At 47.9% G+C, this 25,804-nt stretch overlaps 1 protein-coding gene across 7 annotated transcripts in view; it reads left to right on the forward strand.

The window, feature by feature from the left end:
* LOC135905119 (potassium/sodium hyperpolarization-activated cyclic nucleotide-gated channel 1-like) overlaps positions 1-25,804 on the forward strand; it is a 64,018-nt gene that overhangs the window by 21,508 nt on the left and 16,706 nt on the right. For all 7 annotated transcript variants that reach the window (XM_065436110.2, XM_070532326.1, XM_065436116.2 and 4 more), the window contains 5 exons: positions 2,638-3,191; positions 7,841-8,028; positions 10,300-10,469; positions 14,027-14,301; positions 14,942-15,091. In XM_065436110.2, coding sequence (XP_065292182.1) covers positions 2,638-3,191; positions 7,841-8,028; positions 10,300-10,469; positions 14,027-14,301; positions 14,942-15,091 — 1,337 coding nt within the window. The remainder of the gene's footprint in view (positions 1-2,637; positions 3,192-7,840; positions 8,029-10,299; positions 10,470-14,026; positions 14,302-14,941; positions 15,092-25,804) is intronic.

A 25,804-nucleotide genomic window follows, 5' to 3' on the forward strand; every position in this document is an offset into this window, starting at 1 on the left:
GTTTACCCTTTGCCGAGAATTGACTGCCTTCAAGGCGCGGAGTTGTTCTCTTCTCTCGACTTACGCAGCGCCTATTGGCAAGTTCCCATGTGCCAAGCGACTAACCTAAAACGGCCTTTGTCACGCCAGATGGCCTATATGAATTTCGTGCCATGCCTTTCGGGCTTTGCAACGCCCCCGGAACATTTGAACCTATTGCGTGGTCTCAAGTGGAAAACGAACCTGTGCGACTTAGATGGCGTCATTTTTTCACTCGATTTTTCCACCCACCTATGTAGGCTAGAGGAAGTGATGCGGTGCCTAACTGGCGTGGGCCTCTAGCTCAACCTGAAGAAATGCCGTTGTTGCGCAAGTCAGCTCACTCTCCTTGGCCATGTGGTATCTAAAGACATTATTCTTCTTGACGCCGCCAAACTCCGTGAAGTTGCTGATTTTCACAAACCTTCCGCCATAAAAGAACTTCGCAGCTTCCTTGGCTTCCGTTCTTACACTTGCGCCGCTTCATTCGGACTTTTGCGTCCATCAACGATCTCTTGACTCAGCTTCCATGGAGCGACTATAACAATTACGCCTAGTCGCCCGCCTGTGACGATGCCTTTCAAGAGTTGCGTCGTCTACTAACCTCGCTGCCGATACTGCGTCACTGCGATCCTACAGCTCCGACCGAAGTACACTCCTACGCCAGCGGTGTTAAACTCAGCGCTGTGCCCGCACAGCAAATCTGGCTTTCACGAGTACGTCATTGCAGAGTCAAGCCGCACCCTCACCAAACCAGAGATTAATTATTCCGTTACGGAAAAGGAATCTTTGGCCATCATCTGGGCACTTCGTAAATTTCGGCCCTAGCTACCTCTATGTCTGCCCATTCAATGTAATTACGCACCACCATGCTCTTTGTTGGCTGTACACGTTAAAGGACCCCTCAGATCGATAAGCTCGCTGGGCTTTGCGGTTGCAAGGTTTCGACACGCGTGTTCTCTACAGATCTGGCCGCTGCCACACAGATGCCAACGCGCTTTCACGTTCGCCCGCGTCTACCGATGCCGCAGCCTGCCTGTCTGCCCCTGTCGGAGTACTTTCGTTCCCAGCAGGCTGCGGCATGGCTTCGCAACAACGCAAAGGCGCCTGGATTAGCGCTCTTTTGCGCTTCCTTTCAAGCCCATCGACTCTTCCTCCACCTTCTCGAGCTTTGCACCGTCTGCAGCTTCTCCCATCGAGATGCAGGACGGCCTTCTCTATCGCCGAATATACCTGTATGATGACTGCAAGTGGCTGCTGGTCATACCTCGGAATCTTTGTGGTGAAATATCTTCTGCCTTCCACGCTGATCCACATTGTGCGTATGCGGATGTCTTCAAAAGGTACGCCCGATTTCACTCCGGGTTTTATTGGCGTCGCATGTGCGCCTTTGCGTGCAAATACACTCGATCGTGCCCTCAGTGCCAATACTGCAAGGTTCCTGGTCATGTTGTCTCGGGCCCACTCCAGCTGATTTTGTGCCCTGTCAGGCCCTTCGATCGCGTGGGCATCGACATGCACGGACCCCTTCCGCGCATGGCATCCGCAAACCGCTGGATAGTCGTCGTCATCGATCATTTGACGCGATACGCAGAAACAGCCGCTCTGCCAGTTGCCACAGACCATGATATAGCAACCTTCCTTCTGCGAAACTTCATTCTCCTGTACTGCGCACCTCTCGAACTTATGATCAATAGAGGACGTGTGTTCCTATCCGAAGTCGTAAACGCGCTCCTTGCTTAATGTAGCATCGTTCATCGCACCTCTACCACCTTCCATCCTCAAACTGGTGGTTTGATGGAAATATTCAACCGCACTCTTGGCGACATGCTCTCCAAATACGTTGCCTCTGACCACACTGATTGAGACCTTATTTTGCAGTTCATGACATACGCCTACAACACTGCACCACAGGCGACCACAGGTTCTTCCCCATTATTCCTCTTGTGTGACTGCGAACCTTCAACCACACTCGATACTATTTTTCCGTACCCATTGGAGTCATCCGAATCCGAGGAATGCTGTCAGCTCGTCCGCTACGCCACAGCCGTCGACCAGTGACAACAAAAATCTCGACGTCACTATGACCCCACCCGCATTGTCACTTTCTTCCCGACTACTTTGTGTGGCTATGGGTTCCAGCTGCTCCTGCTGGAATCTCCTCCATGCTTGTCTTCAAACAAAGACCCTAGTGTTGTAACGCAGACATTGCCTGTGAACTATATCGTCGAGCCTGTTACACTATCTACGGACCAACGCTGTCGTGTTCGCGAAACCGTCCACGTACAGAGCGTTAAGTCGTATTACGACCCACTCATACTATGTTCACCATGAGGCACCAGGATAGCTCCTTTTGCGATGGAAGATGTAATGAAGAGGAATGCCTGGCGCTGCAACCAAATTGCAAGTCGTCCGGGAGCTGGGAGCTCGAGTTTGCCTGGGCTGCTCTGGTTGAGACGCTGCCAACGGTGCCTGCTGCTCTCTTGTCCTATCCTTTGTGCGCATTAGGAAATAAATAAATAAACAAATAAATAAATAAATAAATAAATAAATAAATAAATAAACGCCGACGCGAGCGTGTCAAGTTTTCACGAAGAAATCCGTTTTTAACTTTTCCAGGTAGTATCCAGAGTGGCCTGCTGTCGGATACGACTCGATCGCTAGCTGACATCAACGAAGTGCGACTCGTGCAAAGCGTCATGGGACGAAAGAGGAAGCGTTCCAGGCGCCGGAGCAAGTCCGGCTCTCGCCGCACGAGACGCTCAGCGGCGTCCCAGGAGCCATTGCCGGGTCTGCCGTCCCAAGATACGCAGGCTCTGTCGTCTTCGAACCAGACGCGAGTGCCGTCGCCGCCGGACCAGTTACAGGAGGCGCCCGCCGCTGACGAAACGCAGGTGAAGTGGGCGCGCGAACCGGTGCACGTGCCGTCGTCGCCGGACCAATCGCAAGCCCTGTCGTCCGTGGAGCAGCCGAACAGAGATAGCAAGTGTTCCAAGTCTTCCAAAGCTTCCAAGGCATCCAGGGCATCTCACGGCGTCTCCTGGGGTGAAGCGCGCGAAACCGACGTGCAATCGGAAGACGCAGACGTATCGCCGGATCCCGCAACATCACGTCCGTTGTGGGACAGCGCCGCGCCCGGAGAGACCGATTCGGAGCGTCCCACCAAAGAGATCGTACGTAATCGGGCGTGGGCGCGCACCCACCCGCACGCACGTGGACATACTTCGCCGCTAATAGTGTTAGTATAAAAAGACTAATCAACAAATAATGTTCATTAACTTTTTACTAGAGCTTGGAGGCAGTTGTTTATGGGGCAAATTCGGAGGCAGTCATATTTTAGTGCAGCCCTATTTTTTTAAATATTGAATATCGTGTCGAATTTGAAAGATTCATCTGGAATTGAATGTTCAGTTTCCTTGCGTGATCCAATGAATATCAATCCAATCTGGAAAGTGACGTCGCCGCTTTCGAGTTTCCGCACCGGCTTCCCCTGACGTCATAAATCTCGACAGTGTCTTTTCGTGTCTGGTTTGGTACATCTATCAATAAAGAGGGGTTATATTGCATTAGAAAGCTTGCAAGAACTTAACTTTGCAACTGGCTGGCAACTTTTGTTTCGCGAAAGCAGCCAAAACCTACGCAAATATTGTCGACTCCAGAAAATCACAATGACTTCGATAGTGCCATGACTTATGCGCGACATTAAAGAGTAAAGTAGCCGTCATTTCTTAAGCCAGTAGTAGGCAACCTGTTTTTGCCAATGAAACTCGTGTATAGTGTCCTGGAAGAACTAATTTGGTGTTTCACGTTACAGGGGAGAAGGCACACTAAATAGAACGACTGAATCAGTCCAGGCGGATGAACCAGTATTCTAAAACATTGTTCTTTTGCTTTCACTGCCAAGGTAATATGCTAATTTTTAGAATGGTAAATGTAGGTCTAAACTCAAGTTTTCGAATTTCATGCCGAAGTCTCGGCACTGGTACGTCATATTGACGTCATGCATTTAAAAGCATCTATTCGTACTATTTCCACGGCCCCGGCTCAGTATATAAAATATAAGTTCTTTAAAAATAGCGAGTTCAGTATTTACTTCTTTAGAGTACAATGTGATCAGTCTTTACCGATAACAAGTCAACTGGGTTGAAGCAGATGTCGTAAAAATCTATGACGTAACAGTGATCTGGTGCAGGAACTTCCAGGCGTCGTCACCACCCGTGTTTCGTTTTCGTGTGTTTTGTGGCCTCACACTCCTCTCATGTCACCTTGAAAAAGACAAGTCCACTAGTCAAAACGTTGGCTCCCGCTTTTACCTTGTTCTCATTTTTCTCATCGTCTCACGGTAAGAGTAACTTTATTGGCGCTGTAGAAGAGTAATTTACTGAAACATTGTAGTGTGTATAAGCGCGACTGGACGAGGACGAAGAAAGAAACACATACACAGACACAGCGCTTCACTTTCAACTATAGATTTTATTTTCGCACGCAATCGATAAATATATACCGTGCGAGCGGAAACAAACGTAACAGCAAAAAAAAAGAGCATTGAGTGGTGCATTTCGTTGAACGGAACACGTGTGCAAGGCAAGGGAAAAAACATGCACTACAATAGTCACAAAGATAAACCAGAATGGAAGCCAGTTTCAAAAAGCAGGCCAAGCGCCTGGCAGATTCTGGTTACCCGATGCGTATGCTAACTTCTGTCGCGGAGGACTTAAGCACGAAGTGCAAAAACGCGTCGAATGCAAGCAGTGCCAATGCCAGAGCGAAGAAAGTTGCTGTGGTACCATACATTCATTGCATTTCACGTAATCTCAGAAGAATAGCGGCGAAATCGGGAGTAGACGTGGTTTTCTCTGCCCCTGAGCGTCTACAGAAGCTATGCAAACAGGTTAACACAGAGAATAACAAAAGGCACGCATGTTCTACCCAACATCGCAAACAATTTGTAACCTGTACTCATAACGTTGTCTATGCCATCCCACTTTCATGCGGAAGAACGCATATTAGTCAAACCGGCAGATGCATCAACGAGAGATTAAAAGAGCATCAATATAACGTCACTGAGGTAATCTAGGGTCATTTGGGTATTCACTGCCGAAATTGTTCCTGCAAGCCCATGTTTGAAAGCACTTCCATTCAGTATAAGGCTCATAGCAGGATGACGAGGGAGATTGTAGAGGCCTAGGAGTTTGCAAAATTAGAGCAAAAGTGCGTAAGCAAGCCTTCGGTATCACTATCGGAAAAGGAGATACGATTTCTTGGTTTATCTTTGTGACCATTGTAGTACATGTTTTTTCCCTTGCCTTGCACACGTGTTCGGTTCAACGAAATGCACCACTCAATGTTCTTTTTTTTTGCTGTTACGTTTGTTTCCGCTCACACGGTATATATTTATCGATTGCGTGCGAAAATAAAATCTATAGTTGAAAGTGAAGCGCTGTGTCTGTGTATGGGTTTCTTTCTTCGTCCTCGTCCAGTCGCGCTTATACACACTACCATGGATTCTAACCAACTAGCCTGCCAACGTATTTCAACGAAGTTCATTACTGAAACAGCTAGCGTAATTTCCAGTGCCTTACAAATATTTCAAGTGTGCTACATACGAGATTGACCACGTGAATTCGACATGCGAGCACACCAACTCGAGCGGCAGGCGTTGAAAGCAGGTAAAATTCTCCTCTGGCCGTGACCAGCAAAAGGAAAACCGAAAGAAAATCCAACGCTATAAATACCGCCTAATGGACTCGTACCGAAATATCACGCCATTGTCAGCAAAGCCACCTGCTGATCTTGTCCCGTCAGCGGCACTATGTGCACCATATGCCTATTCGTCGCTGGTACAGCTTGTTATCGGTGCTAGTATATAGAATCACCATAGATGGAAACATTTCGCAAAGGGCCAATGAAAAAAAAGTATTTAAAAAAAAAGGAAAGCTCGTGTACTTAGATTCAGGTGCACGTTAGAAGTACGCTAGTTGTCAAAATTAATCCCGAACTCTCTACTACCAACTGTGCAGTTCTAGGATGTTAAGCCCTACAATAATAATAAAAAATCGAACGAAAGTTTCAAAGCGCACTCGCGCGACTAGAAGGGCATAACGTATTTACTCTAACGTACGCCTATACTTTTTCTTAAAATAATATCGTACGGACCTCGAGGGTCGGTTTATATTCGAGGATACGGTTTGGGTGGAATTCTCCGGACACTGCTGACCCCAGAAAGGTCTGTGCCACGAGCTAGACGAAGATCTAGGTGAACTCAACGAAAAGCGGGAGTGTCCGTATCGGCGTAAGTCATACAGATGAAAACAACGAAAGTCACAATAGTTCGAGGAATCACACGTAAGAAGCTCAGGAAGCCTGTCTATGTACTTCGACAAGTCTACTTCGCTTAGTACATTATACTGAACTGGGTCGCGGTGGCATGGGATGAAATTCCGGCCGACCTAAGGATGCGAGCACATCGAAAGCTCCAGCACTTCAACGTTGTTGCACGTTATTTTGGCAGACGGAGGCCCCCCTTTTTTTTCAGCTTGCCTTTTCTGACCTTCCGAATTTCGGGAGTCGGCCTATTTTCGAGGTCACCCGAGATTTCAGTAAAAGCAGTGAGCTCTAAGTGAGCTCTAAATGGTGCTACTGTGACAGTGTATTTCACAAAATAGAGGGTGATAATTGTAAGTTTTATGGAATTTTTCAGAATAGCATGTTGCAGTTAATCCTAGTCCTTAAGCCGGATTATCCAGAGAGGCAGACATTACTTGCACCAGAAATCGGAACACATATTCAACAAATTAGCAAAAATAACTGATTATCATTTAGATTCATTACTTAGCTGCACACATTGCAATTTACGAATTATACCCGATGAGCTTGCAAAACATATCCACTTGGGATGGATTTCCAGAATGACGCCAGTTTGGAGATATGTTACAGCAAACTCGGCAGTAAAAGTTCATCGTTCCTCCACTTACTTTTTTACCAAAGCACTATTTTATGCATTGAAGCACAAGAATAATTGGAACTCCCGTGTATTTAGTTCCACACTTTGGATAATATCTTGAAAGCGGTGTCATCCTTGGAAAATAATTCGTAATAATCCGTAAATTGCAATATATACCGTAAAGTAACTAATTAAGAAGTTGATTAGTGAACTTTTGTTAGTTAGTTGAATATGTGTTTAGATTTCTCGTTCTGGTAATTACACCACTTCGAATAATCGAGTTTAAGGACAAGAATTATGCTACCTGCCGCAGACGATTCTTAAGAATCACCCTGATCACCAATGGAAACAGGACACCAGCATTGCTAATGGCTCAGAACTACGTGTCACCGCGCATTGAACGCAGACACAAAGTTGGTATCCCAGCTTCAAGAACTAATCTGTATAGTTTATTCCCGTCGTCTCCCGCCGACTCCATCTATCTAAGATGTCACAATGTTTGCACATTGTCATCACCTATACTTGACAATTTGGTGGTATTTTTTTCTCCACTTTCTTATTTTTCGCTGTCATCCACGTCTTCCTGTAGTGCATGAACGACCTTGAAAGTAAATAAATTAAAAATTCGAAAGCGCATAAAAGTGGATTTGCCGTTTCCGTCCGCCCGTCGTGCCGTCTCAATTGCCAAGTCGTCGACGTCATCGCTTCGTCATCGTCGGATCACTTCCTCGTCAGCTTCGGGCTCGCGATGGGAAGATAAGAAACGAAACTTTGCCTCAAACCACCGCTGGGACTCGAACTTGTGTAGGTAGCGTCTTTGCGTAACAGTTCGCCATATACTATGCCCGAGTGTAGTGACGCGTTCTTCTGTCGACGCAGGACAAAGACGTGGAGCGTCGACTCGTGGCGATGTTCAAGCGGCAGCTCAAGACGTTCCTGTTCCCGCCGATGAGACGACAGGGCTTCGTATTCCCCCTAGACCACGACGACAAAAGCATTCTCGACGGTCGGTCCATTCGAGAGGAGCGCCACTTCCCGTGGATGATACACCCCAAGACCACTTTCAGGTTGGCACGCTGTTCTTGGTTCCGTAATTCTGTACGCCAGGCGATATATTACTTTTGTAGGGCGTGAAGGGTGTTTCAAAAGAATCTCAAAAGAATCTCGCAAAGCTACGCGTTATCAATTCTCATTTCTTGTCTAATGGTGCCACAGAAAGTGAACAATCGGGGCCGTAAAATTAAGTAGACACGATGGACACAATCACCGGCTCTCATCTCAAGCATTAATCCGAAACTATAATAACAGGAGGTAGCACGAAGGGATGTCACGATTATATGATGTAATCAGTTGGCGCTGATTGTGTACCCTGTGCCTGCTTTCTCCACCCTCGTTTGCTTTCCTTTGCACCATTACACGAGAAATGAACCCATACCAACTACTCCAACTTTCAGCGCTGCTGGACGAATCCTGATGCTCAGTGTTGCCAATTCAAAACAAGGTGCATGAAGCCTGTGACGCTTCTTTACACACTCCGTATACAGTGGACCCCACGCTAATTTATGAGATTATGATAATATTGCACTGAACAGTGTATTTAGGCCTTTCACAAATTTCTGAATTTCTCTAAATGAGGTAACCCTCACCCTACTGGTAGAGTGCGAGCAGTGTTAATCAAATTATGGAGTTTATCGACCTAAAGCAACAGACGGGTTAAGCCCCTGAGGGGCTGCGCAGTAATTTCAACCATCCGCAACACGAGCGTTTTGCAACTTTCTTCCGAAGCCGGGAGTCTAACCTGAGTCTTCGAGCTCGGCAGCCGAACGTCATAACCACTGAGCCAATGCGGTGCATTGCCGTGTAACAGAGGACGCGCCCATCGACTTCAGTATTCGGAAATATGGTGCTGTCATGCAAACAGGGCATAGCGCCGCAGATCGGGTTTGCGCCGTGAGAGTGGCCGAGTTTGAAGGTATGTGGTGTTGTCGCCCTTAAAAAGGATAATAATAGGTGTAAATTTAATGAAGATTGCATCGCTTACGTCAGTTTGTTTAGCCTTAGGCACATCATGTTTTATTTCGTGAGAATCAGTTGTGAATTTAGGAGAGGTTTGTGAAGCCCTCGTTTTGTAACAGAATCGACGGCAGACGTTTATTGTTGCACGCGAGAGAGTCCAGTTGTTCGCCATGGCAATTATAAGGCTTGCAAACACGGCTTATGCGCTTCAATACATGCGTGACAAGCGCACATCCGAAACTCTCTTGTGCGCACTTTTGGGTGGCTCTACCGTTTAAACATCTCATCGTCAAGGATCTCATCACAGTCAAACATCTCATCGAATCAGATATCTTGGTCCTTCGCACGAATTGCAGCTTCTTCGACAGTCCTGCGTAGCATATAGTCGCATAAGAAAATCGTCCTAGTGTTAATCAAAAGAGAGAGCTGGGCAAATTGGTGTGGTTCCATATTAACAAAAAACTACGTGAAAAAATGTTCATGTTCTTTTCTGATGGCGACAACCATTACGCAGGTTAATAGCGAGTTTCGCTTAGTATATGTTTGTTCGGTCGCTCGGTGACCACAACGCCATCGAGTTGCAATGCAGCGCAATGCGAGTCTTCTGCATACGCTAACTTTATGCGACGCAATGAGCCTCCAGACTGTGAGCTATACAGGGTGTTCCAGCGAACACTGTCAAATTTTTTTTTGAAATTGTCTGCCGCAGATAGCACAATTCTAGGCCATAAGCTGGTCTACTCGAAGAGACGGACATTACCTGCACGAAAAATTGAAATGCGTCGTCAACTAATTAAAAAAAAATTCCTCATTAAGTTTTTAGACAGTCACCTTAGGCACATATTGCAATTTACAAATTCTGGCGGGTGAGACTGGAAGGGACTTGGGAAGAACTGTGTGGATGGCACCATTTACGAGATATGCGCCGCCATACTTGCGGTAAAAGTGCACTGTCGTTCAACTTACTTTCTTAACAAAAACGCCGCTTTGTGCATTAAAGCGCAAAAGTAACTGGATCACCAATGCATTTCTGCGCAAACTTTGGAAATTAGGGTATCGAAACTGGTGTCACCGTAAGTATTCACGATGACGCCATTGATGTATTTTTCAAACGTTTAAAAAGTACGTTCCTATTGGCTGTCGCCATTACATCTCGTTCTTTGTCAAAAACGCAGACTCTCGTAGTGTTTCTTGATTGAAGCGTTCTACATTAATCCTGTTGCCGCAACAAGACTCGCACTTGCAGCATTCGTTAAACGCAGAATTCGCTGGTGCTCAAATCCCGCTGATCAAGCTCATTAACGAACGTCCGTTGGGCGCAGGAACGCGTGGGACTTGTGCATGCTGGTGATGAGCTTCGCCAGCCTTATCCTCGTGCCTCTGAACGTGGCCTACTTTGAGCCCGTGCAGGAGGAGCGAGTCGAATGGCGCATCTTCAACATCGCCTCCGACCTGCTCTTCTTCGCTGACGTTATCTTCAACTTCAGAACAGGTAACGCGGACGTCGAACGCTGCTCGGGTGCTTACTCGTGTCCTGGCTATTGCACGAATTCACTCGGGAACTCGCCATCAAGGCGCTGCTCTGGCGAAAGGCGCAGAGCGCTTTTTATATGCAGGCACACCACCGGTTACATATTTCAACTGGAGGTCCTTGCGGGCCTTGGCTTCGCTGCAAACTGACGTCGTTCTTCGCGTATGTCTCCTACTAAGTATTGGCACACACCTTCTAGTGGCGGCTTTTTCACTGCGACAGCAGCTGAGTGAGAGCCAAAGCTGGGTTAGCTGCACCCGTTCACCGATCTTTCGCGTTCAATGTCGGCTTGAGGCGGCCTGCTCATCATTTGGGGATCGAGTTCACGAAGCCTGCGGCAACGTGCAGTTAGACGTCGGACGTGCTAACTGTGTAGCTATCGCACTACTTTGACGCTAGGCAATTTATGCAGGGATTTATGCAACACGAGCGCTGTGAAAGCGCTGCGTGTACCTAATTCGGGGGCCACTGCAAACAAGTCTAGGCCCATTTTATTCGCCTGCACTTTCCGAACTACTAGTGCAGGAACTGCTGCAGTTCCTGCACTAGTAGTAGTATTAGTAGTAGTAGTAGTCCACATGCCAGTTCAACATGGCGGCATGTGGACGTCGCCATACATTTTACACAGTGCAGGCTCCGTGCAGGACGAGTTGAGAGCATTCTCTGCATTTATCGGAGAGCTATAAAGCAGGGCTCGCGCAGGTTGTGCTACGCCGGTTGTGCACAAACAAGAATGGCACTGAGTTGGCAGTAACTAAGTCCCTGAACTGCATGGCGAATCGAATTAACATACATACATAGCGGACAGAGACAACGCATTGCACATCGAAAACAAAAAAAAAGTGTTCTTGAGAAGGTGACAGCGCAAAAAAATGAGAACCTGCTGCTGCCGTATTAAATGAGTTTATAGCTGGAGGAACTCCTGAAGTCTGCAGATTTTCGAAGCAATGCAAAGTACAGCAGCGCCGCCACTTCTTAAACGAGGCAAAACCGAAGAACAACCAAGAAAGACAAGCGCCGATTTTCAACCGAGAACCTTTATTGCGAACGAAATATATACAGATGTTGCGGAATGCAAAGAAACAATGAAGAAATAAGCTAGAATTACAGCACTTTATCGCATGTTTGCAATAAAGATTCTAGTCGAGAGTCAGCGCTTGTCGGTCTCTGTTCTTCGGTTCTGCCCTCGTTGAAAAAGTGGCGATGTTATACTTTGAATTGTGCAGAACCAACTATCCCAATCTTAGATCTTAAAGCGGTATGGCAGCACCGGGAATTGAGGCGTGAAGAAATGAGAGAATTAAGTAAACTAAATCATACCGCCGTCGTTTTCGCGCCGTGATCACAACGCCGTCATGCTGTGGTTCCCGCCATATACAGTCGTCGTCTCCTTCATGCATACTCGCATTACAAGGAGCGCCGTAAATAATGTCACACACTTTTATCAGAAATTGTGCCTCTCATTTTTTTTAACAGTTTGCCACATACTTTCATCAAACATTTCTTAAATCTTGCTTCTGTAATTCTACTGTATTTGATGCTGGTTTGCTTGTTTTTTCGGAAAATGATTCATCCTGGATAACATCGACCCGCAACCTCGTCATTGATCGAGGCCGGACACTTTCCTTCCGAGGTCGCCAAAATTCTAAAAATTCAGCGCTAGATTGCCCACCGGGTTCTCAAACGTGGCACTCTTAAGGACGCAACCCGCAATAGTCGTCCTTAATAACACCTTAATAACATTCTGAGAAAGACAATCTAATGACAGCCACGGAGCAGTATCATAAATGCGGTCTCGAAGCTGAATGTGTTGACAACAACGAGAAGAGCCGTTCGAAGGGACCTTAAGGTGTTTCCTTACACGTTCCAGAGGGCTGATGGAGGTGTAGGGTAAATGAAGATGGGAAAAATGCCGGCTGCTGTTGGTACGGACCGCGAATGAGGAACACTTGGCAAATGTCTTCAGCGATGAGAAAATTTTCAGGCTGGAAACCCGCCACAGCAGTCGCAACTCTCGTGTGCTTGTTTCAACGTCAGAGTTCGCTAACAAAGCCAATTGGACAGTTTTTCGAAACGCCCATGCGATGTCTGTCATGGTTGAGCTGGGGTAACCACCACTGGCCGCATTTATCTTGTTTTTTTTCTTTTTTTGACAACAGGGGCAAAGATCGACTCTTACTCATACCTCAAAGATATTCTAAAGCTTCACTTGCTGCTCTTATCCCTGTCCCAGTTCGGCAAGTAGTGTTGGGCTTTGCAACATGCAGGACGGCGCCTTAGCAAAAACAATCGAAGAGCATATCACCACCCCAGCATTAGTGTCGCGCTCTCATGCCCGACTTCATTCCAGCTGAAAAATGGGTGGCGAGCTACCTCGAAATAGACCCTATTGACTTCTGTGTGTGGGCTATTCTTAAAAAGGAGGGCTCTGCCCTTCAGTACACTAGCATGGTAGTCCTGAAAGCATCGCTGCAGCGAGCATGGAGAAACATTTTCCTGGGAATACAATGGGGACCATAATGGAAGCGTACCCAGAACGTTTAAAGGTTGCAATCAAGGCCAAGAGCGGATGCATGGAATGAAATGTATTATGTTGCATTTCTAAAATATCGGGTAAATGCCCTACAAAAGATTGCCTAAGGTTTCTTTATTCTCAAGCAAAATATTAGACATAAGCCTTGTGATAATATTTATGGCGTACCCTGCGTACATGATTGGATATATCAGCGGACTTGCACTACGCAGGTGGTTGTTCGACTTAGATAATCATTCACCGATGATTCCTGCCAAATTTTACCGCAGAAACAATTTATATCAAAGTTCCACGTAAGGTTCCGGCATCAGAATAGAACGGAAACTACGTCGTGATATAACACGGCGGCGCCCTGCTTGCCCGTTTCAGGCCAAACGGATAGGCATTTGTGACTTGTTTGGCCCCTTCACGTTAAAGGAATGGTGTTGTAGACTTTCGCTACCTTGCATCTCAACTCAGCAGCAAAGCTCGGACGTTGCCTCGGTGGTCTTGTTGAGATTTGCTCTAGATATCGAGGTAAGGACGCCTAGCCTATAGCAGCACACATCTGGCTCGACATGTCGCTGGCTTTGTTTGCTGTGGCTTCAGAAAGCACACACCAGTGTACGCTTTTTTTATTCATGGCTGTTCGCGCCTTGAAACTATTTGAACCCTCAATAACGTACGCAAAAGCATGAACGCGTCAAAATTTGAATAAATTCAATGAGATGAACTAATCGTGATATAGGCACATGTACCTTATTCTACGCACCTTCTTTAATATGCCATTTGAGTCTTGAGATGCTTGACACACACGCACGCACACAAGCACCCACCTCATACGCGCACACAAGCATACACGCACACACGCGTACACGCACACGCGTTTTACGCAGACACACACTCAAGCATGCGCACACAGACATACATCACTTGTAGAACCTTGCGAAGTTTGATGCACATCTGCTGTGTCAATGCTTTACTCCTAACTGCATTGAATGCGCAGGCGTGCACATGAAGGAAGATCACGGCCGCATCAACATGGATCCGGAATACGTCGCAGTACAGTACCGGCGGGGCTGGTTCTATGTGGACTCGTTCTGCTGCCTGCCGCTGGACTACACCGCCATGGTTGTGCTGCGCACGGGCGACGCGGCCAACGACCCGTCCACTACGTCAGCGTACCCCAGCATCCTGCGTATCAACAAGCTGCTGGCACTGCCCAAGATCGGGCGGCTGACCACCATAATCAGGAACATAGCCGACGTTGAGGAAAACTTCGTGAGCACCGTGACTCGTTCGCTCCCTCCCTCCCTCCCTCCCTCCCTCCCTCCCTCCCTCACTCACTCACTCACTCACTCACTCACTCACTCACTCACTCACTCACTCACTCACTCACTCACTCACTCACTCACTCACTCACTCACTCACTCACTCACTCACTCACTCACTCACTCAAAGAACGGTTAGCGGAATCTAGTTATTAGGCACCGTTGTAACGGCACATCAATTGGAACTCGGCTTGATATCTTTTTGACAGGCGTCTCTTCTTTTCTTTTGTTTGTGAACTCCAGCTGTACGTCAGGGATAACGTCTGTGAAGGAGCTCGACAGGAGCCACTAGAGCATCGAAGGTGTAAATATATTTTTTGTGTAATCAATATATAGGCTGCTGCGAACATTGTGTAGGCTCAAACAGGGTAGATGCGCATTAAATTCGCACATGGATGAACAATAAGAAGGAGACTCACTGAGTTGATCAAAGGAATGCGTCATGCAATTCCAGTCATTATTGGCACGCTCAAAGAAAACGAACGCACATCTAACTCTGTTGCCAAATGTGGTGTTATTGTGTGCGGCTGCGGAGTGTGCGCTCCAGCGCCTTTGTGCGGTGCTCTGGACTTCGCGAATTGTTCGCGCAGTTCGTGTACTCCAAGGGGGTCTACGTGCGCCTGCTGTTCCACTTGGGCCTGGTCTTCCTGCTCATCCACTGGCACGGTTGCCTGCAGTACTACGTGGACCGCCTGGAGGGGTTCCCCACTAACTCCTGGGTTGCGCGACTCGAGCTCGTGGTGAGTGCGTATATCGAGGCAGGCTTAAAGAGGACCCGCGACACTTTTGTAATGCAGAATTCTTTACAAGAACTGTTACATAAGAAACATAATCGTAATGAGAGGTGATAGTCTTAATAATAATCTTAGTACGAGTTGCGCAAGGCAGAAAGCGTGAGGAACGTTTGAAAGGTGGCTGTGGTGCTACTTCTTTGTCTTTGAATAGACGATGTCTACAGGCTGCGAAATATGCCCAAGTGTGTTCTCAAGATGTCAGGTGTAATCTTCTAAAGCCAAACAAGGCAGTCTTTTTTTTTTAACAGAGTGATAGGCGGTTATATTCAACCAAGTCAAAAGAAGTTGTGTATTTCCTCGTTTTTTCACTTAGGGGATGGCCCAAAAGTCCCTGCATGGGTCTGTTCGGGAAAAGTAACGGCTGCCGACAGTTTCGTTGATGATGTTGCCGATCCTCGCCATATGAATAGGTTTTAACTCACTTTGATGATTCAGAGCTCGGGTTCCCAGGGCGCCCCTTTTGATTCGCCAGGGCTCCAGATTGATCTCGATTACATTTTTAATTGGTGTCGGAGGTGACAAACGGGGCTAAGTGCGCCCAAGCGTAAATCGATGCTAGTCTCCCGTCGCGCGCTTACAAGTGACGGGAGAATTGATAACACGGTGCTTGACGGGAGTCTTTATATTGTTACGGTGAAGTGCAGGAAGACGTTGAGTTGGACTAGAGAAAGACGAAGTCTGGCGGTTGCCTGAACGCCATATCCATCATTTGTAAATATAAGTTATTTTACACTCGTGGGCCTGCTTTCTTCCCGCAACATTTTGGTGGAAGGTGCGGGGTACCACCACGGAACTTCGCAGCGGACGTCATCTACCTGCTGCCACAATGGCAAATCAACCGACACAAGCGACAACGCCTCGGCAGCCCGTGCCCACGGTCATCCTCACTCACCCACGGGACCCGGGAACATTTTGTGGCACGGACAACGTCGACGTCGAGGACTGGCTTACGATGTACGAGCGAGTGTGCGACAACAACAGGTGGGATCCTACAATGATGCTTGCAAACGTAATATTTTATCTGAAGGGAACTGCGAAGCAATGGTATGACACACATGAAGCTGACCTAACGAGCTGGGATGTTTGCAAAGAAAAAATGCGAGACCTGTTCGGCAGACCTGTCGGTCGTCAGCTGGCAGCTAAAAAAGAACTTGCGTGCCGCGCTCAGACGTCCACAGAATCCTATGTCGTGTACATACAGGATGTGCTGGCCCTCTGTCGCAAGGCTGATGACAACATGACCGAGGCAGACAAGATTGGCCATATATTAAAAGGTATTGCAGACGATGCCTTCAATCTCTTGATGTGTAAGGATTGTGCCACTGTGGATGCAATTATTAAGGAGTGCCGGCGCTTCGAACAAGCGAAGGGCCGCCGCGTCACTCAAACTTTCGACCGGTTGCCCAATACCGCCGCGACATCTTCTTGCGAAGACCCGCCGCGGTTCGTTCAGCCCGCAGGACCGGAAGAAATAACGCGCATCGTTCGCCGTGAGCTTGAGGCCATGGCCCCGGCTCTCGTTCGTTCAGACTGTCGGGAAAGCGTACCCGCTATCTCCCTTATACAAGCGGTCGTTCGGGAGGAAATAGCAAGTTTGGGCATTCCATCTCTCTGCTCAGTCCGCCATACCAACACCTACCAAATTTCTCCGACCGCTCGCTCCCGGACGCAAAGCTTTCCACCACTCCGTCGCAACCCGGCTGAATGGCGCACAGCGGATGATAAACCCATCTGTTTTAATTGTTCCGGTATTGGACACATCGCCCGTCATTGCCGCAACCACTGGTCGTCGCCTCCTCGGTGGTCGTCTCCGAGTCACTACAGCCAAGTACCCGACAATCGCACTTTCTCGCCCTATACGCCGACTAGGAACATCAACGCCGACAGTGCTCCACCAAGATCCAGCCGATCCCCGTCTCCGCAAGGTCGTAGGTCCCGTTCGCCTCTCGTTCACCGCTCTTCGTCCCCTTCTGCAACCGGTCGCTTCGCTTCGGGAAACTAGGCGGTGCAGCTCCCGGAGGTGAAGCTGCAACTCCGACCCGGCCCACAAATCCTCTATTGACCCTGCCTACATGTGGAAACCTACTGGACATTGAAGTCGATGGCGTTCCTGTTAGATCTCTCGTTGATACAGGAGCGCAGCTTTCAGTTATGAGCGCTGCTCTCCGCCGCCGGCTCAAAAAGGTTCTGACCCCCGCCGTACCGTGCACCGTGCGAGTCGCCGATGGGAGTACGTCACCTGTCCTTGGAATGTGCACAGCACGTGTGACCATTGGGGGCCATTATACCGTTGTTCTATTTATCGTCCTTGAACACTGCCCACACGACCTAATTCTCGGCCTCGACTTCCTTTCGAAACACTCTGCCCAAATTGACTGCTCCGCAGGTGTTGTACAGTTGGACCTGCCGCTTCCTGCCGACGCAACCACTTGTGCTCCACACCGCTTATGTGCTGCTGAATTTGCAAGGCTGTCTCCACAGGCTGCTACAAATGTCCTGCTGACGCCCTGTCCTCCCGTACCTGATGGCGAGTACGTCCTGTCGCCGCTTACTGACGTGGTTTTGTCGCGTAATATTGCCCTACCGAGCACCTTAATTCGGATCCGCGAAAACTGCGCTCGCGTGCCCATCCTCAATTTTGGGTTCTCGTCACATGTTTTGCCACACGGTATCGCCATAGCGCATATCACTCCTTTGGAAGAATTTCAGATTTCTTTTTTGACCTCTGAATCCTTCCTCAGTACGAACGGACCTTTGTCATCCACTCCTTCGTACTCGACGCCTGCGGACGATGTTTCTAAGATGATCGCCCCCGACCTTCCTTCCGAGCAAACAGCAGCTCTTCGTCACCTCCTGTCATCTTATCGGGACATCTTTGATTTGGACGACCGTCCACTTGGCCAGACATCTGTTGTCACGCATCGCATCAACACCGGTGACGCCAGCCCCATTCATAGGCGGCCATATCGTGTCTCGGCAACAGAAAGGGCCATCATACAGAAAGAAGTAGACAGGATGATGGACAAGGACATCATTGAACCCTCCAGTAGCCCGTGGGCATCACCGGTTGTCTTAGTAAAGAAAAAAGATAACTCGTGGCGCTTCTGCGTTGACTACCGTCACCTCAACCGGATAACAAAGAAGGATGTTTATCCCTTGCCTCGCATTGATGACGCTCTTGACTGCCTTCACGGATCCCAATACTTTTCATCAATTGACCTCCGCTCCGGCTATTGGCAGATTAGCGTCGATGAGATGGACCGCGAGAAAACCGCCTTTGTCACACCGGACGGTCTGTACCAATTTAAAGTCATGCCCTTTGGATTATGCAATGCGCCAGCTACATTCGAGCGCATGATGGATTCTCTCTTGCGCGGCTTGAAGTGGTCTACATGCCTGTGTTACCTCGACGATGTGATTGTGTTTTCGCCGAACTTTGAGAGCCACCTGCGGCGCCTCACAACCATACTCTCCGTGTTTCGCAGGGCTGGCCTTCAGCTAAACTCCTCCAAGTGCCATTTCGGTCGCCGTGAAATTAACATGCTTGGTCATCTCGTCAACGCCGCCGGAATCCAACCTGATCCACAGAAAGTTCACGCCGTGCGAAATTTTCCTGTACCTTGTTCAACGAACGATGTCCGTAGTTTTCTGGGCTTATGCTCTTATTTTCGGCGATTTGTGAAAAATTTTGCGGACATCGCTCACCCTCTCACTGACCTTCTTAAGAAAGACGCCTCTTTCTCTTGGGGACCGCTACAGGAGAAAGCCTTCTCTACCCTGATTGAGCGGCTTACCACTTCCCCGATTCTCTCCCACTTTGATCCTTCTGCGCCCACTGAAGTACGAACTGACGCGAGTGGTCATGGCATCGGCGCTGTCCTCGCTCAGCGTCAACAGGGCCAAGACCGTGTCATCGCTTACGCTAGCCGCCGCCTTTCCACGCCCGAGCGAAATTACTCCATTACTGAGAGAGAATGTCTCGCGCTCGTATGGGCGGTCGCGAAATTTCGCCCGTACCTTTTCGGTCGGAGCTTCTGCGTTGTCACCGACCATCACGCCCTCTGCTGGCTCTCCTCTTTGAAGGACCCAACTGGACGACTTGCACGTTGGGCATTGCGCCTACAAGAATATACATTTTCTATTATATATAAGTCAGGACGCCTGCATAAAGACGCTGACTGCCTGTCCCGCAATCCCGTGGATCAACCGGACGATACCGATGCAGACTCGGACATCAGTATTCTGTCCCTCTCCGGCTTCCTCCACATTGGCGACGAGCAGCGCACGGATCCTGTTCTTCGAACACTTATGGACCGCCTAAGCTCCTCGCCCAATGACCCGTCCCTTCGGATGTTCACCTTGCGCGATGGAACTTTATACCGTCGTAGCGTTCGTCCTGACGGCCCGGAGCTCCTCCTAGTCGTCCCCAAGCACCTTCGACTCACCGTGCTCCAGCAACTTCATGACGCTCCTACTGCTGGACATCTGGGCGTCACTCGTACTTACGACCACCTGCGGCGCCGCTTCTTCTGGCCTGGCATTTATCGCTCTGTGCGCCGTTATGTCGCTTCTTGCGACCTGTGTCAGCGCCGGAAGACGCCTGCTATGCCTCCCGCTGGTTTGCTTCAACCCATTGATATACCTACAGAGCCCTTCTTCCGTGTGGGCCTCGACCTCCTTGGTCCGTTTCCAATTTCCATCAAAGGAAACAAATGGATTGCTGTAGCAACCGATTATGCCACTAGATATGCCATCGCACGAGCCCTGCCAACCAGCTGCGCTACAGATGTCGCCGACTTCTTACTAAAAGACGTCATCCTGCACCACGGCGCCCCTCGCCAGTTGCTGACGGATCGCGGCCGCTACTTTCTATCGAAGGTCGTTGATGATCTGCTCCGCTCCTGTTCTACAGAACATCGGATTGCTACCGCGTACCACCCTCAAACGAACGGCCTCACCGAGCGACTCAACCGCACACTCACTGAAATGCTCGCCATGTACGTCTCCAACGATCACCGCGACTGGGACGTCGCTTTACCATACGTCACTTTCGCATACAACTCGTCCCGTCACGACACTGCCGGATTTTCACCATTTTTCCTTTTGTACGGCCGCGACCCCACCTTGCCTTTTGACACGTTGCTACCTTCCGCAGTACAGTCACCCAGCACTGCTTACGCTCGCGAGGCTATTGACTTAGCCGCCCAGGCCCGAGATGTCGCCCGTCATCGCCTCACAGTCTCGCAAGCTTCTCAAAAGCGACGCTACGACCTTCGGCACCGAGACCATCATTTTTCACCTGGTTCCCTTGTCCTTCTCTGGACGCCTTCACGTCGTGTCGGCTTGTCGGAAAAATTACTGTCCCGTTTTTCTGGTCCGTACCAGATCTTACGCCAACTGTCCGACGTGACCTACGAGATCGCCCCACTCGGTCAGCCTTCCGTGCCTCCCAACTTAACCAGTGATGTTGTTCACGTCACCAGGCTCAAGCCCTATGTCCCCCCAATAAGTGAGGCTGTTTAACTTGCACCGGGACGGAGCTCCCCCACCGGGAGGGTGATGTTACGGTGAAGTGAAGGAAGACGTTGAGTTGGACTAGAGAAAGACGAAGTCTGGCGGTTGCCTGAACGCCATATCCATCATTTGTAAATATAAGTTATTTTACACTCGTGGGCCTGCTTTCTTCCCGCAACAATATAATCGCATACCTGTCCATACCATCTCTGATTTAACATATAAGTCACATGTTCATTCAGCCATTGCAAAAAGTTATCGTCGTTTTGGCTACATCCGCAGAATTTTTTTGCGATGCTACTGTAGCATCGAAGAAAAAGAAACAGTTTACGCCAGCAATATCCGGCCACATTTGGAATATGCTTTGTCCGTACGGAAGGACACGGACAATTCTCTTTTCAACCGACTTTACGCTAAACAAGATAACTCATTCATCGTAAGGTGACTTTGAATAAACGCCGAGTGTAACGCACATGAAATGCTCCCTTAAAAGTCTCCTCACCAGGCCCTATCAGAAATCTTGGTTATAACAGGAAGTTGTGAAGATCTATCTAGGTAGCATTTTACTGTAAGAATTTTTTTTCGTTGCTCATTAGAGGAGATGAAAGACATTGAAATGTCACGTCGCCGTGCTGGAAGGAGGCGAGCTTCGCTAGAGTCCCAAGCTTCGCACCCTGCATGGACACCCACTCCTTTTGCTTCGGCTAACGTCAGCAAGCGACGTTCCTTCCCTGCCTTAATTCTCCAATAGTAAAGCCGAGGGACCACGTCAGGTCTACGTCATGAGACCCGACTCATTTTTTTTCTTTTCCATTTTTCTTTCTTGCTACACGGCGCACTTCCAGCGGCGGCTCGGCACGTTCTGTATTTTATAGTTTATCAAATTCACGTGCCATATAGTTGACGATGTTACAGGCAGTGCGTCTGATGTAGCGATTTTTGTGCGAATAATCTTGATCCTTCGGCAGGGATCGAGGCGGCCTCCAGAGGGAGCTCGCACAGGCTTTGGTGAGAAATTTCGGCTGTTTTCGCGCCATGTAGCGGTTTCATGCTTTGCACACAGGATCATCATCGCATGGTCGGGGCACCGTGCTTGCTCATTTTCAATGCCCAAATATGACGGGTGTCCGAGGGTCCCGTGAGATGACGCCTTTACTTCGGGGTCAACTCCAATTTTCGAGGAAACCATTTCCCATTCGCTACGCAGTCATTAAATTAGATTTACACTGCCTAGAATTGCTCTCATTAGATAACCGCCGAACAGATTTAAATGAAATTGATTGCATTTAAGAGAGACCCCACGCGCGCGACGACTTCAAGGTCTTCTCGGTGTGGCCGGTATGAGGGCAGCAAACACGCACCAAAACTGGCGTGACGCATGCTCTAGCTAATAAAGTAAGTTGATTTGTTTTGCGATACAGAGCAGCGTAAATAATTTCCGAAGATCTTGCAGCGTTTTTTTGTTATCCTTGGACGTATAAAAATCCGGTCGTATGCTCGTCCTGTGCGACAACCTTTCGTACATGTACCCTACATGTACATGTACGCATGGTACGCTATTGGTAGTCGCTCATAGCACTTCCGGGCGACGAGCGTCAAATGTTATTTACAGAACCGAGCAATCGAGCGAGGAGAACGATCGACTGATCTGTTTGCACGACGGGCCCCTTTCGTCGCTTGAAGTCTTCGCTCGTCTCTTTCGTGCACAGAATCTCTCACATCGGGTTTGGCTTGCTTTAGCTCTGGCCCAACTCCGACACGGCCTATTCAAATACATGTAAAACGCAGAAACGTTTTCTGAGATAACCCCTAGACCGATTGTAAAGAAATTTGTTGCATTTGAGACAGAAAGTAAAATTATAGTGACTGTTGGAAGCGGAATTTTGATTTAGGGCCTGAATTTTGTTAAAAAGATTTCAAAATGTTTCACCGTTTGAAAAAAATGGAAGCGCGAAATTTACAATTACATAGCTCTGCATCAAGAACAGATATCGCGGTTCTGTAAACGGCATCCATTAGATCATTCAAAGCGGACAAATTCGATATGTCACTTTACATCTTACGTCAATCGGTTATGTTGGTTACAAGGGTTCTGCAAAATCTGTATTTCTATAACACTATTTTTTTATATTCATGTGTGACATATCAATTTTGTTCGCTTTAGATGTACTACTAGACGCAAGAATTGTATTATCCTTTTTCGTTGTTGAGTTACAGAGTTGTAAACTTGATAGTGTCGTTTTTTGAAAATTTTAGATTTTTGCCGATTTTTAATAAAAAATTGACGACCTAACTCAAAAACTCGAAACCAACAGTCACTAGATTTTACGCTTTTCTTTTAAATGCAGCAAAGCTTGTCAAAATCAGTGCAGCGGTTGCCGAGAAACACGAATTCTCTTTTTACATGTATTTAGATAGGAGCACTCGAGCTAAAGCTTCCTCTTAACCACCTTCCTTTCTGTGCGGGTATAGATACCATGAAATTCGCAATGATGAATCCTTGCTTACATTTGACTGGTATGCTTTAGAGTGCAGATCGTAGGGGCCCGTTCCTGCGGCGTCCTCGGCGTAACCGAGCGAACCAGCACAGCGAAAGATCAGAGAGCGAAGCCGGAGTGCAGCGGGGAATGAAAGACGGCGATAGCGAAGGGAGTGTGAGGAGGAAAGTGGAGGAGGAGGGCGCAGTGAAGCCATGAGGCTGAAAGCGGAGGAGGAGGGTATGGGGAAAGCATGAGAGAAAAAAAGCCAGCCTAACGGGCTCTGCGGCGACGATGGCTACGAGATGGCGCCAGAGCAGCGCGCGTCGTCTGTTCACCGATGACGCCACCGTTACCGTATATGGAAACAAAGTGATGGATGAGCGGAGGTCTGTGTACGGCGGCTCCTGTGAATCGCGCCCACGCGTCACCCACGCGCTGCCTCTCGCGCTCTCCCCATTAGCGAGGCAGTCGCACCACACTTCGACTTCGCTCTTTCTGCAACATGCCGCACGAGGCAGATTATCTGCGCCAGCAAATATATCGCGACATGAAAACACACATAGAGCTGTGCTCAAATTTCACATTGCGGAGTGTCGTACTCGTTGGTGCATTTTTTTTATTTGTAATTGTACATTCTATGACATCACGAGCAACTGGTGCGGCATCACCGAAGCGCCGTCGCCACCGGAATTTAGTTATGCCCCCTTTTTTTTTTCGGTGGTTAACTAATAAGCCTCTGTTAGCCTTAACACTGTTCGGTTCGCAATTCCATGAAGCCAGGGCGAAATGCCAATCTAGATTATTATTATGATGTGCTGTCCCTTTTAGGCTAAAAGAATAAGCGAGCGGTCCAAGAAAGTCATTGGAGGGGAACAATTCTTTTCATGGTTTTGATCAATTACATAGTAGTTTTTTCGTGCGTGAGTTTTCTCGTGGGTGTTTACTCGGACGAAAAAGCTACAGTGCGACACGTGGGTTATTGCAACGAACATCCAGAAAAATTTGGGGTGCTTGCTCCTGCATGTGCATGACGTATCTGCCTTACAAACTCTCATAGTAAAAATACTTACACCCTACCTCCTTCCCCCTCTCATTAGTATGACCCGTCAAGATGTTGTCATATCCGAAGTCAGAAATAAACGCTTCACGCAAGCTAGCGCCGTGTAGACGACACTGCGTTCGCAGAGACAGCAGTAAGGTGCTTCACATAATCAGGTCTCCCGTATACAGAGGATAACCTGCAATACTGGAGGTCCAGTAGTGAAAATATTTTTTTTTCAGTCTTGCGCTAAAGCGTAACAAATCTGCCTTTTCATTCAACATTAGGAAAGTAAGAAGGGACAGAGAGGAAAGAACAACACAGGATGAGCGCTTACTAACCACTAAAATTATTTTTATGGAGACATATATACGTATATGTATATAAACCACATTGCGTGCGCATGCCAAAAGACTAGCTTCTCAACGGCAGGGATGAAGCTGAGATTACCTTTCCAATTTATCTGCCACTGCTCAGACCAGGTATCAGGAAATTTATCCAGTGGCGTACCAACCATTTTTCGAGTGAAGGGTGGGGGGAGGGGCGCAAGTAATCTCTCTCTCTCTCTCTTTGATTTAATGAGATTTTAATGACGAAACGGGACCCGGGCGTTTCGTATGTTCTTTCATTCATTTTGTGTGCTTTTAAAGGAAATGGATTATCCGGAGAAACATTCAAATAAAGAAATTATAGAGTAATTGTGTTTAAAGTGGATGAAAAACTTGCCGCAGGTGGGGAACGATCCCACGTCTTCGCATTACGCGTGCGATGCTCTACCAATTGAGCTACGCTCGTGGTAGCAGAACTAGGTCCTGCGGAACGCGCTTCGCCGCGTGTTTTTAACACGGCGATGACAATTACCCGAGCTTTGTAGAGGTTAAATACGACATTTTCACCCTTGATCTACTTGAAAGCCGCCGTGGATTACTGATTGATGCGAAAGCCGTGACAGTTCGGAAGCGATTTGTTCAGACACACGTGAATGAGCCCAGTCGTTTCGATATTTACGACTTTTTTTACGTGGTCGATATGCCTTATTCACCTGCTTCGTTCTAAATCTGAACATAAGATTTATTCCATTTTGTTTTGGTAAGTTAGCTCTCTGACACTCTTGCGCAGGCGTCTACCAATTGAATGGATTTGGTGACACCACTGAACGCGCATTGTTTAAATACACTCGAATTGTTTTTGTATTTTTGTGAACACTGTGATGGCTATGATGGCCACTGCGCTCCGAAGCACAATCACAATGTGAAGGCAACCGTTGGCGTATCATGGTCACGAAGCCTATGCATCGTAGACCGAGTTTCGGCCGCTTACATTTACCTTTTGAATATTAAACTGTGTTCTAGAATGTCATTTTTCAAGGAATCTTTCTAACTTACAAATTGTTGAAATATCGCCAATTGTTCATTCAAATAACTAAAGAGAGTTGCTGATTGATAAATACAAAAACTTTGCAGTAAACAGACAAAAAGAAATCACTAAACCAAGGGAAAACTCTTGAATCTCAACACTGAATAATATCGGTACACTGTAAAAAGCAAATCTCATTTTGTGGTTTCAAAGATGGTTAGGTTGGATGGCCCCAACAAACACATGGTGATGCAAGGGATTGTGTGTGTG

Source organism: Dermacentor albipictus, chromosome 1 (genome assembly GCF_038994185.2).
Source record: "Dermacentor albipictus isolate Rhodes 1998 colony chromosome 1, USDA_Dalb.pri_finalv2, whole genome shotgun sequence".
Classification (NCBI taxonomy): Eukaryota; Metazoa; Arthropoda; class Arachnida; order Ixodida; family Ixodidae; genus Dermacentor; species Dermacentor albipictus.